At 43.0% G+C, this 14,714-nt stretch overlaps 1 protein-coding gene across 1 annotated transcript in view; it reads left to right on the top strand.

Moving 5' to 3' along the window:
• Window positions 1-943: 943 nt before the first annotated feature.
• The window catches only part of LRCH2 (leucine rich repeats and calponin homology domain containing 2), a gene marked incomplete at both ends in the record, with an annotated part of 34,767 nt that continues 20,996 nt past the window's right edge, over window positions 944-14,714 (top strand). Inside the window, 2 exons of the mRNA XM_079542038.1 lie at window positions 944-1,259; window positions 14,515-14,659. Coding sequence (XP_079398164.1) covers window positions 944-1,259; window positions 14,515-14,659 — 461 coding nt within the window. The remainder of the gene's footprint in view (window positions 1,260-14,514; window positions 14,660-14,714) is intronic.

Raw genomic sequence — 14,714 nt, forward strand, 5'->3', positions numbered from 1 at the left:
GAAGCAGACAGCCACAATATTTGCAGGTGACAATGGGAGCCCTTCCCTCTTCACATTTGGCAGCGTGCTCTGGCAGGAAAGCCAATCTGTTTGCAGTGACACAGACATCCCAAAGCCCATACACTGCCGCACCAAGGGATTAAGTCCTTCACTCTTCAGTGCTGCCGTACTGATCCCAGCTAATGCAGTTCTATGGAGTGTGGGTCAGAGAGTGCCCATAAAGCTGTTTATTTCACTGATAACAGCTCAGCAGTCTCTTGTTGACACAGCACTGCTCTCTTCCATACTGCCTGTAGGGGCAATTTCCCTTTGATCACCAAATCAGTCATGATGCACGTACACATGAAAAAATATATTTATATATATAAAAATATATATATGCACAGATATATACATATATACACATACACATATATATACGTATATACAGCTATCCTTTTAAGCACCTTTAGGAGAATCAAAGCATAAAAGCAGATTCTGCCTATCGCATTAAAACGTGGGTCTAGGAGTCTTTCTTTTACTGTTTCTTAATGATGGCTCTAGAGGTATTTCTGGCAGATAAATATGCAGCACCTAACAAGTGCAGATTACACGGTAATAGAGATAATTACTCTTCCTCTAGCATCTCATTAAGGCAGCGGGGTCCACCGCAGCCCGGCTCCCATCAGCATCGACCGGGCAGCGCCCCGGGGAACCACGCCCCCTCACCTCGCTGCCGATTGGTCAGAACGGCCGAAGGAAGGCACGAAGCCACGCCCTTCCCCGCTTCTGATTGGTGAGGGCGGCCGAGCAGCTCGGAGAAGCCACGCCCCCTCCTCCGTCTCCGCTCTCCCTCCTGTTCCTCCTGCAGGCCCGGCGGCGCATGCGCAGTGACGGCGGCGGCGGCGGCGGCGGCGGGCGGCCCCGCTGTTGTTATTGTGGGGCTGGGCTGCGCCGCGCGAAGATGGCGGCCGGGCAGGGGGGCGGCGGCGGCGGCAACGGCGGCGGCAGCAGCAGCAGCAGCAGCGGCGGCGGCGGCAGCGGCAGCGGCAGCGGCAATAACAACGGGACGGGGGGGCTGGGGATCCCCGCTCATCTCACTCTCTCCTTCTCGGCCGGACCGCACTGGGGGGCGGCCACCCTTCCGCAGCCTCACACGGTGCGCAGCTTGGACCGGGCCCTGGAGGAGGCGGGCAGCTCGGGCATCCTCTGCCTCAGCGGCAGGAAGCTGCGCGACTTCCCGGGCAGCGGCTACGACCTGAGCGACACCACGCAAGCAGGTGGGGGGGCGCGAACGGGGGGGCTCTCTGCCGGGCTGCGGTGGGGCGAGGGCGGCGCGGGGCGGCGCGTCGCTGCGGTGCGGGGCACATCGGCGCTTTGTTACGCGGCGGTCACACCTGGGCTGTCCGTGCGTGAGCCCGCGGGATGCGGTGCCCGCGGGATGCGGTGCCCGCGGGGTGCGGTGCCCGCGGGATGCGGTGCCCGCGGGATGCGGTGCCCGCGGGATGCGGTGCCCGCGGGATGCGGTGCCCGCGGGCCGTGGAGCTCGTGTTGCGCTTCGGGTTTTGCTTGCTGCTGGGTTGCTGAGCGCCGATCACGTTAGATGCCTCTCCTAGCGCGTATTTCGTTCAGAAATAGCTGGCTTTCCCAAACGTTGCTTGCGTGAATTAACCCCGTGTTGGGGTTTGTTTGGTTTTTTGTTGTTTTTTTTTCTTTCTTGTCCGTAGGTTGTGAATGGCTGCGTTATTGTTTTGAGCGCAGCTTGCCCATTGTGGCACCTGATCCGTCTCTGGCAGCCCCGTGCTGCTCCTCCATCACACCCGCGTTCTGTTGGGCTTTGTTGTGGGCTGCGTTTTGTGCACAGAGTTGAAGGATGCCGTCCTTGTGCCTCCCGCGGTACATCAGGGTGTAAAACATGGGAAGGGCGGATTTATAAATCCCATTCTTGTATCCGTTTCCCTGCTGATGGTTTGTGGGTTATTAGCCTTCTTTTTTTCCTGATGTGTGTGATGCATCCCTATGCAACACGGAGCAGGGGTAGGTAGAAGTGTGTTGGTTATTCCACAATGGAGGCACGAGGTTAAATGAAGAACAAGTTCCAAAAATAATAGCTCTGTCTCCATAAAACACCTTCAGTGCCACAGGAGGCCATTTCAACGTGTTAAATGCTCACTAACCAAAGTGTTGCAATGACATATTCTGTACAGGGAGCATCATTAACAAAAGACTCTGCATCCTGAAGCAGGTGCATAAAGGCCCATATTTTGTTTGCCTCTCGTTGCATCTGGGTTTAATTTTTAGCTCTCTTTTGATTTTCAGCGTATTTGAGTAAAAGCTGCCTGTGTCTTTTAGAAGGCAGCAAGGCTTTGTCACCAGCATCAGGATCAAACCTTCACCATGAAGGACGTTGTATGAAAACACTCCAAGACAGCATCTGACAGTGATAGCCGTAGTGCTGCTGCTTCTGAAATCACTCATTGGGGTCATAGATGTGAGTCTGTGCAAAAGCATTTTCATAACGACGCCGATGGATAGCAATACTGATTCACCAATTAAATCCATGGGATATGAATTTTAGATGTCTTTCAGAAGCTCGTTTGTGAACAGGAGATGTGTAGCCTTTATTTTGACATCTGTAGGGTGGTTTGTTTTTTTTTTTTTTGATAAGTGGGTAAATGATATTCTGCTGATGAATCACTGACATACTTTACAGGATCAGTGTGGCACAGATCTTTTGATGTAGGATCAGCTGCTACCTCACAGGCAGTCATTTGTCTGTTGGCATTTTAATCGGTTATGGCTCCTTCGCACTGCAGTACATCCATGAGAGGTTATGAGTGCAGGCTGAGGCATGGGGAGCGAAGCCTTGGGTCAGAAATACTGCCAGTGTTTCACTTTCAGTTTAAGTCAGTGAAGGCTGTGAAACAAACATTGAACAAACAAACAAAGCCTTCAAAAAATACAGGATGCCTCTAACAAGTCTGGATACAAAAGCAGCTCTTCCTTATCACGAGTCTTTTTACGGTAGAATAGAATGGTTTGGGTTGGAAGGGGCCTTAAGACCATGTAGCTCCAACCCCCTGCTATAGCAGGGACACCTTCCTCTAGCCCAGGCTGCCCACAGCCTCATCATCCAGTCTGACCTTCAGAGAGGGGGCAACCACAGTGCCAGCATCTCCCCATCCTCACAATAGGAAACTTCAAAGCATCTGTAGCATCATTGTAAATCCAGAATATTCCACCTTCACGTCAGTAAAATCAATCCTAGAAATGACTTTGTTGCTGAAGTATGAATGCTGCAGTTCTTGGTAAGTTTCATACGTATAGAGACAAACATACTTCTAAAGCACAACTGCAGTTGATGCATCCTCAGCAATGCCCTTGGACTTCTGTTTTGATGTCAGGCCAAACTTTGCCTCTAACTTACGTAATGGTTTGCCAGTACACAGTCTGCAAATAATATGGTACCTTTTGGGCATCTTAAATTATGTGATCAATCTTAGTGCTGAGCTAAAAGTGTAATGCCTGCGTCTGGGTGTTCAGCTCAGACTTTCTCCTGTTTCATGTTAACCGTGAATTTTCATTGCAACCCCAGAGTTTTTTCTCTGGCTGTTCAAACAAATCTCGTGCATCTGTTAAATGAACTTCTAGGAAGAGAGGGGAAAAAAAAAAAAAAAAAAAAAAAAAAAGATAGTCACAAGATATCCAGAGATGTATGAATATTCCAGTCACTTTATTAACGTGTGTAATTTTGCTTCTTGCTGTGTGAGCAACATTAAGCCCCTGGCAGTTAAGTAATTGAGTAATCACATCAATGTAATCACTGTCTGCTTAGCTGAGGAGTTGTGTGATTTCTGTTCTGCTTTTTTTTTTTTGCTAGGTTCCTGTGCTGTATGGCCATCCTGACCGAAGGCAGCCTATGCCTTTAGGAATTTGCTTTTTCCTTTTGTAAGCAGTGCTTAAAAACATGAGTACAGTAAATATGAAATGCATTAAAGTGACAGCTCACAAAAACAATTTCTTTACTCCGGGTAAATGCACAGATGCCACAAAAAGCCCTCGATTCCCAATTCTTAATGCAGAAGGAACCTCAGGCAATTGATGGCAGCCTGTAAATACATTAACATTGGAATTTCTCCTTGGTCACCACCTGCTGCCTTTTCATATGGCTGAAGAGGAACACCAGTCTATTACCAGTATGGCTTGAGAACGAGCCCTCCTGTCGTGGCTAATCACCATCTTATTGCCAGCAGCTCAGTTCCCAATTGTGGTTCCTGGTGGGCTGGGGGAAACATGCACATCCTTTGCAGTACTACTGCCTACATTAAGTGCACAACTTTGGTTTTTACATCATCTTTCTGTCCTTTTTAAGGCATTTAGTCATCCACGCAATTACAGTTTTAAAACAACATAGCCTACAGCTTAATATTCAGTGTCAATTGCATGAGAATGTTATTTGCACTACTCTTCTGCTGCCTCTCGAGCATACACTTCTAAAGCAATTCTGTTTTCCTGTGTGAATTAAGTTATGTATTGCTGGTACCAGTGTTGGTTGAAGTGATGGCAAGTAATTGAACAACACCAAGTCCCACTTTGAATTGAAGAGACATACAAATATGAGGTGTATGATGAATGTTGATTACCTTCTGGAGGTCGAACACCTTGAGAGATGTGGTTCTTCAGTAACGACTTCTTCACATTTGAATGGGAACAAGCTCAGGTTACGTGAGTTTTTTTGTACTGCTGTTTTGCTCAGAACTGTGTCAGATGCAGGAGCTGGAAGTGACACCATTAATAAGAAAGCAGCTGTGGAAAGTTCCCACAGTGGTTTGTGAGCCTATCCAGTGTTTGGAGGAAGGGTAGATGAGTTATGTATGCTCTCTGAGGCTTTCTTGCTGAAACCCAGTAGTAAGGATGCTCGTTAAGGATGCTTATTACTATAGACAAGCTTAGAAAGTTCTCAGTTCAGTGAGTTGAAATTGAAACAACTGCTTATTAGGCTGCATAGCAAATTGCATTGTGAATAATACAAGCAATATCTTTAAAAAAAAAAAAAAAAAAAAAAAAAATCCATGTTACATCTTCATCTGGAATGCTGGTCTATGTAATTAAAGAACATGACATGTCTAATTTTTGGGGGGCCTTTTTGTATTCTCCATGCAGCGAAATTGGATTTTCCATAACGTCGTGTCTTGGAATATCAGGAAGATTTAACCTCTGAAATACTTAATGCTGGAACATGTCCTTAGCATAAAGGTAACTGTGCAGGGGCAGTTGGAGTGCTGCAGCTTCACAGAAAATGCAGAGCTACCCCATAGTTACGTTCCAGAGCTATGTATTTATTCCTTGGCCAGACATGATTACTACTGGTATGTTCCAAGTGCTTGAAAGATTCACTTTGACTGGTGAGTCAATGTGTAATTGCCCAGCAAAGATAAATTGTATGTGGCTTATCCTCATCTCAGACCTGTTTGTAGGCTGCTGGCCAGCAGGTGTAACTTACACGCTGCAAATCCTTCACCATCTGTGTGCTGGAACAAAGCGTTTACCTGGATTTGTTGCTTTGTCATTTTGTTTCAGCTGCTGGAACCAATAAGCAGCAGACAGGAGTTGTATTAAAGATGGAAAAAAACATGTTGATTTCAAAGCAGTGCACTGGGTCTCAATCCCTCCTACCCAGTGTGAGAAGCTTCTCATTGCCTGCACAACTTTCTCTCCCTGCATCATGAGGATCTCTAATTACGTGGCCATGTATGGTTCCTTCCTGCATTGCTTTCACTGCATAACTAAAATTAGTGGGTAACCACAGAGCAGGTATTTCCTAGCTCTTGAGTTATTGGGTCCAGAACCCAAACACCACTTCCTATCTTTTTTTTTGGTGTTTTTTTTTCATGATATTTTTTAACCTGTTACTCAATAACTACATTTGCAGCCCCATGTTTTTACTGGAAATGATGTTAATTTACTGTGTCCCTTCAGTTGTCTATTCCAGGCTGATAAAAACACGTTCTGCATAATCTTCTCTTACGTGTGCTTATGTTCTCTGTGTGTTTGGTGCTGAATCTTTTTGGAGATAAGCTAGGAACTGCATGCAGCATCAAAACATGGGTGTTCCCTGCTCCTGGCATCGTTTTCTGCCTTTGGGCTTGAGTTGCGTTTTTCAGACCAAAGTAATATGACTGCATCAGCGTGAGCTGTGAAACATCAGTGTATTCACTTAAAAGTAGTCAAATACAACATCCTGAAGCTAGAGAAAGATGTGAAAGTGAAATCCTCACAAAACTGTGCCTAAGACCAACAGAAACAAAACTGGAAACAGAAGTAGAAAGAGCTGTGCATGTAACACCACTTTTGCAGAGCATGTGTGTGACCTTTCAGTTTTCTTCTTACTCCAAAAGCAGCACTGATCATGAAGTAAAGACAAAGCATGAGTAGCTTAACTTCAGTTCACTTAAATATGAAAACTCAACCAATTTCTAAACCTGGTCCTTCTGAGCAGCAACTCTAAGAAGCTTATTTCTTAACATGATCTTTTCCTCCTATAGGAACTTGAAGGGGTTTGTTCTTTCAGCATGTTGATTGCAAGCTCAGATTACATTACTTGTACTATTTCATGGGTTTGATGTAGCTTTTCAAGGTAGAGGTTTAGAAGTTAACATTACCTGCAGGCATTCAAGGCCAGGCTGGATGTGGCTCTGGGCAGCCTGGTCTGCTGGTTGGCAACCCTGCACATAGCAGGGGGTTGAAATGGGTGATCATTGGGGTCCTTTTCAACCCAGGCCATTCTATGATTACAGGTGATTTGCGATTACACTTCAACCATAGCAATGTAATTTTAAAAAGTCCTTGTGGGGCTTTTAGACGGTGTCAAATGCTAACGTATGAAATGATTGTCTTCTACAGGGGCAAATTTCTTGAGAATAGACCAGTAATCTTCCATATAAGATACAGAGGCTAAAATTCCTGAGTTATATCTGTCTGCTGTTTGAAAAGAACAGCAGTTCTGCCACTGCTTCCTATTTATGGGGAGGTTGTGCTGCAGAGTGAGCCCTGGTGTTTGTCACTCTGTCATGAGTGCTTACTGCCATTACAAGCCAGTGCTGAGGTTTGGTCTAATCTTTATCATTTTACTGCTAAAACGTGGAGCAACCACAGAGATTAGAATAGGAATAAAGGTAGCAGCAGTCTATCTTCATTCTGTTTTATTTGCATATACACACCAGATAAACATCAATTTAAATCTTACTACGTGAACATTTAACAATCAACTTTAAATGTATTTTAATTTCCTTGTGACAGGGGAGGTATGCTGGTGAGTTTAATTTCCTGAGGGATAAATGCTTAGCAGGTGCATCAAGGTTTCTTTTTTCCTGCAGTGTGTTCAGTTTGAGCATAGCCCTTCACCTCTTGATGTTGTAAAGTGAACAGATCTATTTGGATATTAAATTCATTCAGCTTAATACAAAAAAAGCAATTGCTGTGATTCTGGGGAACCCTTTACAACTGTATTATTTAAAAATTAATGAAATTATGTTTTGAAGCTGAGGTAGTTGATGTCTACATGCACACTTAATGCTCTTGATGGTTGTTTCCAACCTGAGCAATTCTATGATTCTGTAAATCTTGGCGTGTTTTAATTGCTCTGTGCTTAAATTTTAAACCTAAGTAAATATTGGGAGTTCTGATATTTAGTTATTGAAGTAGCCAGGCTTCTTTCTTCCCTTTTCATTGCAGGATATAGGAATTTTTAGTTGTGCTTTAGCTTTAAAATTTGAGCAATTAGCGTCGAAGTGTGATCTGTAGGTTTGAAAGGGAATGCTAGGTAATGTACCTTGTCCTGTAGGTCTGGTGAGCTTAAGAGCTCTTCTCTCATATGGTTCCTGAGAACTGGGAGGAATTAGGAGTTTCAGAAACCTTGGTTTGTATGTTGTTTGAATGTTAATGGGAAGGGGTGGGCAGCTTATGCAAGGGACTTGTCATCAGAATCCCTGCAAAAAGTTCTCTTTAATCTGTTTCCTCTTTATCCCTCCAGATCTAGATTTCAGTTTCTGGCTCAGTTGGTTTTGCTTTTCTTTCTCCCTCCTCCTATAATTGGTAGCAGCGTAGGAGCACAGCTCTTAAAACACAGAAGGGTTCAATTTTGTTTTGGTGAAGTGGACACACAAAGTAACCTAAAAATGAGTACTAACTGGGATTTTTTTTTTCCCCCTTCCGTATTTGAAAGTTCCTCATGAAGATGGGCGTTTGCTTAATGTTGCCATGTAAATTAATGGCTGTCGTGGTTATTAGGATCCTCTATGCTGTGGGTATCCAACCTTTTGTCTTGCCTGGGTCACACCAAGTGAAGAGGAATAAATAAAACCACTGGGTTGGGTGCATACGCTCTATATGAAGCAGATATGTATTTAGGCACACTTGGTTTTTGTAGATGCATCTTTAATTTTCCCGTGTAGCATCTTAATGAACTGATGTCTGAAATATCCAAGCAGTGCTAAGGTAGTTACACTTGTGTAATACAAACAGACTGCAGTTATCAATCCCCCTATTGAGGTTGAAAGAGGCCTTCACAGGTCACTTAGGACAGTGCTGTGCTTTTTCATGATTATCATAGAATCCTCTGTTCTTTTTTGCCCATTAAAAAAGGGGCGGCCAGCAGGGAGAGGGAGGTGATCGTCCCCCTCTGCTCAGCTCTTGTGAGGCCCCATCTGCAGCGCTGCGTCCAGGCCTGGGGCCCCCAGCACAGGAAGGACGTGGAGCTCTTGGAGCGGGTCCAGAGGAGGCACTGAGATGATCAGGGGCTGGAGCAGCTCTCCTGTGAGGAAAGGTTGAGGGATCTAGGCTTGTTCAGCTTGGAGAATAGAAGGCTCCAGGGAGGCCTCGTTGTGACATTCCAGTACTTGAAGGGAGCGTATAAACAGGTTGCTCAGGGAGGTTGTGGATGCCCCATCCCTGGAGGCGTTCAAAGCCAGGCTGGATGTGGACCAGGGCAGCCTGGTCTGGTGACTGGTGACCCTGCACATAGCAGGGGGTTGAAACTAGGTGATCGTTGTGGTCCTTTTCAACCCAGGCTGTTCTATGATTCTATGATTTTGTTCTTACCAAAGAAAGCATCGTTGTTTAAACAATGCAATTGATTTGCTCCTGCAAAGTGCTTTCTCTGTGGTTAGGAATCAAAACCAGATCTTTTCCTTTCTTAGTTTCTCATCAAACACGTCAAGGAGCCTTACAGTTCTAGTCAATTCTTGAACCACGTGTTTTTCTTCAGTTTTCTTTTTTTATATGCATCATTTGTGGCTTTCAAATTGGGCTTTAGAAGACTTCGTTTTAAGGTTCATAAATTCATCTCTTACCTTTGTGTATCTTCTGACTGAATGCAATTTTTTTTTTCTTCCTGTCCTTGAATGATCATATCACTTAGATATACTTACATGATTGCTTTGAGGATTAAAACAAGACAGAAAATGAGGAAATTGTTCGTGCCAACAGTGATGACAAATCATGTTCCTGGATGTAGTTTTCCGGTATTGAAATAGCACAACAGAAGCTGGCAGCTTTGCTTTGCTAATAGAACAGAATATATCCAATTGTCTTGCTTTTTGTTACCTTTTTACTTATCAAAGGAGAAAGATGTTGTACAGAATGTAGTACAAGGGGATTTCGTTTCTAAAGTGGTATGTTTGAATGTTTGTAGGGTGCTAGCTGCACTTCTGGGTCTTTTGGAGCTTGGTGCTGGCGGTGTTAAAATGCAAGATATTTTCAGATATGGATAACTCAAGTTTCACGTGAGCTTATCACTGGTTCTTAATAGCATTTCTGAGCATCTGTGTTTAATTGTTCCCAGTGAAGAAGATAGCAAGACTAAAGGAAATGTGGAGATACGGTTTTTGTAGCATTAAGCACATCTGAAGGGGGGATGTGCAGGCTTGGGATGCTTTCAGGTCTTTTATCTCAGAAGAGGTATGAAAACAGGGATATGGACGAGGCTGCTGGATAAACTGTCATAAGTCCAACTTATTACAAATACATAGTTGTGGTGGGAGTGGTTGGGTGACAGATTACTGATGGCTTTAAAATCAACAGAAATAGTGGTGGTTACAGCAGTGGAATAGTGTATGTAATAAGAGAGCTGCTCAGACTTGGAAGCATTCTTTTTTTGTGAAGAATAGATGTCTTACTTTCTTGAAAGATGGGCGCAGACTGGGGTGTGCTTTGACGTTTGGCAATTATTGAGGATGTTGGTGGGAGGACAAAGTGGGGAAAAATAATCAAATAGGACTTAATGCTTCTCAGTGATGTCGATAGATGAATGTACTTCAATGACAAATCAACGCAGTTTGTATTTTGCAGGGTCTGACTTGTTGATTTCCTGCTCTGTGAAATGCTTTGTATCAAACTGTTGTGCATGAGCTGTGTATTAACAGACGCTGGAAAGAGCCCCTTCTGATGCACAACTCGATTGCAGTATTTTTGCTCAGTCACGATTTGTGCTCGGCTCTCTAAAAAAACAGCTCTGTGTTTTGGTGTTATTCAACATTTGCTGTAGATTGAGCTATAGATCACTGCTGAAAACAGAGTGAAGAGTGGGTAAACGCAGGTGGGTGTGCTGTGCTCACGTGTGGATGCATAGCTGGCCTATGGAAGAGCTGACTTACCCTTTTCTTCATTTACAGCTATACCACGAGCTTTCAGATTTTCTGTGTGATGATTTGTAGTCTTGCAATTATTGAAGTAGATGAGAGGAAATATAATTCTATTAGCAAGAAATCTCCACTACCAGCTTAAGAGATGCGGGAGCTTCTGTAAGCATTTTGCCTTGCATGCCCCAGAAAACCAAACGTTCTTAAAACATAACAGCGCATCTCATTGGCATGCATTAATTATTCAACCAATTTAGTAATAGAGTCACGTAAGCACTGTAATAAAGTTAAATGTTGATGTTTTCAACGCAGTCTACTTAGAACAAAACCCTCCTGTTTCTAAGCATTAACAAGAATGCAGATGTTGATTCTTCTGGTGGTGGTACTGCCTGGCAGAGGTGCTGCTTGTGGAGATGGATCTCTTTGAAGTGCTGCATCTTCCCATGGAGCTGCAGGCCAGCCGGCTCTGTTGCCCTGCTAGCAATTCCTGGATGTGATGCATGTCAGCATGGCAATGACTACTGCTGCAGTGCTGATAAGGAGCTCACAATGGCATTTTTCCCTAGCATCTTATCTACAGAAGAAGCCTCCTGGTGCAGCCTTCTGGGAAACAAAACAAAAACGAAAAAACAAAAAACCCCACCTTTCGATCCTCTTGAGGGAATATTGCTACAAAGAGCTCCCTTCTTGATATCCTCGTTTCCCGGTAGTGATGTTGATGTGGACATTCAGCATGGGAAGCACTGGGGTTTAATGTGGGGCACCTTAAACTCTCTGCTTTTTGCTCTGAAATAAGCACGTTGTGATTTTTGTCCATTTCCCTGTCGTCTGCAGAGCCTCAGAGCTGACTTTCCCCATGGCAGGGGGGGAACTCACAGCTCTTTTGAAACAACTGCACAAATTGCAACTTTGCCACAGGTTAGAGGCTGAGCTGTGACAGTGAGGACCCAGGAACTGGAGTTTCAATAGTACAACAGAACTATTGAGTGAAGGGACATTACTCCTTAGCACTAGGATTTGCCCTATTTTTGGTTGGTATAGAAGCTTGTAACTTTGGTATTTACTGACACATGTTTGCATGCTGTTATCTCACTACAAAATTCCGTTTACATTTTGCTTTAAATCATGTTATTTCTTTCTAACTCTTAAAAAGCTCTGATGTATTGAAATCATTTAACTTACATTGTGTTACACCATTAAATAAAGCTTGAAGGTAAGAGATAACTTATACTGTTTCTAAGGCTAAAAAGAAAGAACCTTTGTCTCCTCTTCCTTGGCTGCTCCAGTACTAATAATGCCCATTGCTTAACGTGGTTGGTTGTGAAGTTAAATGTGTTTGAAGTCTAACATCCTTACAGAAGGTGATGTTAGCAGAGCCTCTGTGGTGCTCATATCACCGTTGGCACTCCATCAGACAGAATGCATATCAGTTTTCTCTTTGTCAGGCTCTCCTCAAGGCAGGGCTTGTCTTCCCATTGGGGATATGACAGCAAAAAGAGACGGGATTGTTTGTGTGATAGAACAACAGTTGGTAGCACATGTAATCATAGGGTGCTTTGGAGTGCTGTGTTAAGTTGCAGCATTTGCCTGCCTATGTATCTTCATCAAGTGAAGTAATAACCACTGTTTGAATTATAACTAAACTTTTTTTATGGTGTTATAGTTTAATATAAGTGTTAGCATGGCAGATTATAAGTGCTGGTCTCCAATCCATGTTTAGATTGGCTGTAAGTAAATCTTTAGGATGAGGTCTTGTATGTACAGTTTAGTTTTAGTCACTAATTTACCTCTGTGTTTTTTTTAATGCCTAGGCTATATTAAAGCATTACATAAAAAATGATGGATTGTTTTTTTTGAATGTGCTTCCAATTCAACACATCTCATGCAAAGTTGGAATATAGACATGGGTGCATTGGCTCAAGTGATGTACTCCAGCAGTACATCTGATGGTAACCAACAATGAATGCTCAGAGAAAACATAAAGGCAGATCTGGTTTGACCTGACTGACAGTACAAGCTTTTTTCCTTTGTATCATGGCTTAAAGTTGTGTGAGGTACCTTCTTCTGACTCTTAATTTGTTTTCCTTCACACTCTTTTGTTTTTGAACTTCTGGTATACTCTTTTTAAATGGTCTCTATACAGTCAGTAAAGACTTTGCTCTTTCAGTGTAAAAATAAATGAAGCGGTAACTAACTTGGTAGTTTTGTTGTTCCTCTTTTAAACTTAACCCTTCTGATGGTGTTCTTCTCACTTGTAGAGCTAGTGAGTCAAAACACCCTTTGATTCACAGTCACTGATAGTGTCTTATGTTTAATCTTCACAAAACACCCTCAATTTAGTCTCCCAGTCTAAACTGGTTGAGGAAGCAATTCTTATAATCTCATTTCTAGAGGGATTGTCACCTAAGATCAAGTGTACTTCAGCACTCAGCAGCTTTCTTAGCTTCTTCATTCCTACATCTCTACATGCTAGTGATTCTCATCAGTTTGGTTTGGGAGATCCAACTTGTTGATGGGGCACACTCTGGCTGGCCCCCTGCCTTCTAGCTTTGAGTTGCCTCTTCTCCCCCTCCATCTCAGTGTCATTAATTTGCTTGTTCAGCCTTCATCCAGTGTTGATCCCCACGTAATGCCACTCACAGCTGCTTGGCAGGTTGTGCTTAAAGCTGTTGAGCTTTCTGCTTTGAGCCTGATAGTGACCTTTAACCATTTCTCCAGCTGCTTTCTAGTCTGCTTCTCCAGTTTAGTGCAACAAAAGAAGCAGTTTATTCTGCTGCCAATATCATAGGGGCTAAGCAGAAGGCTGGTTACTTCATGCAAGTGTTGGAAACTGAGAACTAAAGCCTGAAATAGCAAGGGATCTGTGTTGCTTCTTTCTTAAAAGAGTTTGTTCAGCGTTTCTGAGAAACCACATCCTTTTGAAGCATCTTGGGTTGGGAGCCAAAGCGACTTTCAGAAAAGCAGGCTTTCTTTCTCAAGTAAATTCCTATTTTTCATCAAGAAGATAGTTTTGTGGGTTGTGGGCACAGGTTTTGGTAGTTAAATGAGAGTTCCAGAACTCAAGGTTCATATTCCACCCCAACTCCTTTATCTGTCTATAAATTACATGGAATTGGAGGTGGTCTGCACTGTTTTCTCCCGACTTCCGCATGCAGATTGTTATAATGCACTCACACACTGTATGAATAACCCTGTTTAAAGTATTATGTTGCTGTTGTCAAAGAGATGGCTGCTTGCTGCTCTTAGGCTGGGGTAAATTGCAGCCTTATTTTTATAGCTGTGTACTTCTGGCATCGATGGTGTGATTTTATTCCCTTTTTAGCTAAGTCATAAATGTGCAACTGGAGAATTTCTCAGTTACTGTGCTTACAATAAAGGATGCATTTTTAAATGAGAATTGTAGCTCTTGAGCAAAGCATTCAAGGTTTTTTTGTTTGTTTGTTTTTGCTGACTTGGCTTCAGCATTGCAGATATTTTGCACAACAAAATTAGCTTGTAATGTAGCTGTCAAACAGGAAAAGTAATGTTTACTGGGCTTGTTCCCTGCTTGGTTTTTAAGCCTAGAATGGGAGGAAAAGAAAAAAAAGCAGTTCCATGGGTGACTGGTGGGAGAGGGATAAGAAATAAGATTCAGTTTCATTTTGAACATTCCTAACTAGCAAAAACATCTTTGAATTCCCGACTTTTCTATTTTCTGTTATGAGTGAGTATCAAATAACACTATTTTAGTGTTGTAAGTCTTTTTGGCCAATTAATTATATGCAGTAACATCTGCTATAATGGAATTATTTTATACCTGATTTTGTTTCTTTAGCATGTTAAGAATAACAGTGGTTATTTTAATCTTACTGCAGGCAAATTTTTGTCTAAAAAAAGGATATTTTCCTTTTACTTCCAGATCTTTCCAAGAACAGATTTACTGAAATTCCTCCTGATGTCTGGCTGTTTGCACCGCTGGAAACGTTAAACTTGTATCACAACTGCATCAAATCCATTCCAGAGTCTATAAAAAACCTGCAGATGCTCACCTACCTGAACATTAGGTGAGTAATGCTTTTCTTATTTTTTTGTATTCTGTTGTTACCCAGTTTCCCTCTT

The sequence above is a fragment of the Tetrao urogallus genome (assembly GCF_951394365.1).
Source record: "Tetrao urogallus genome assembly, chromosome: 13".
In the NCBI taxonomy this organism is placed as follows: Eukaryota; Metazoa; Chordata; class Aves; order Galliformes; family Phasianidae; genus Tetrao; species Tetrao urogallus.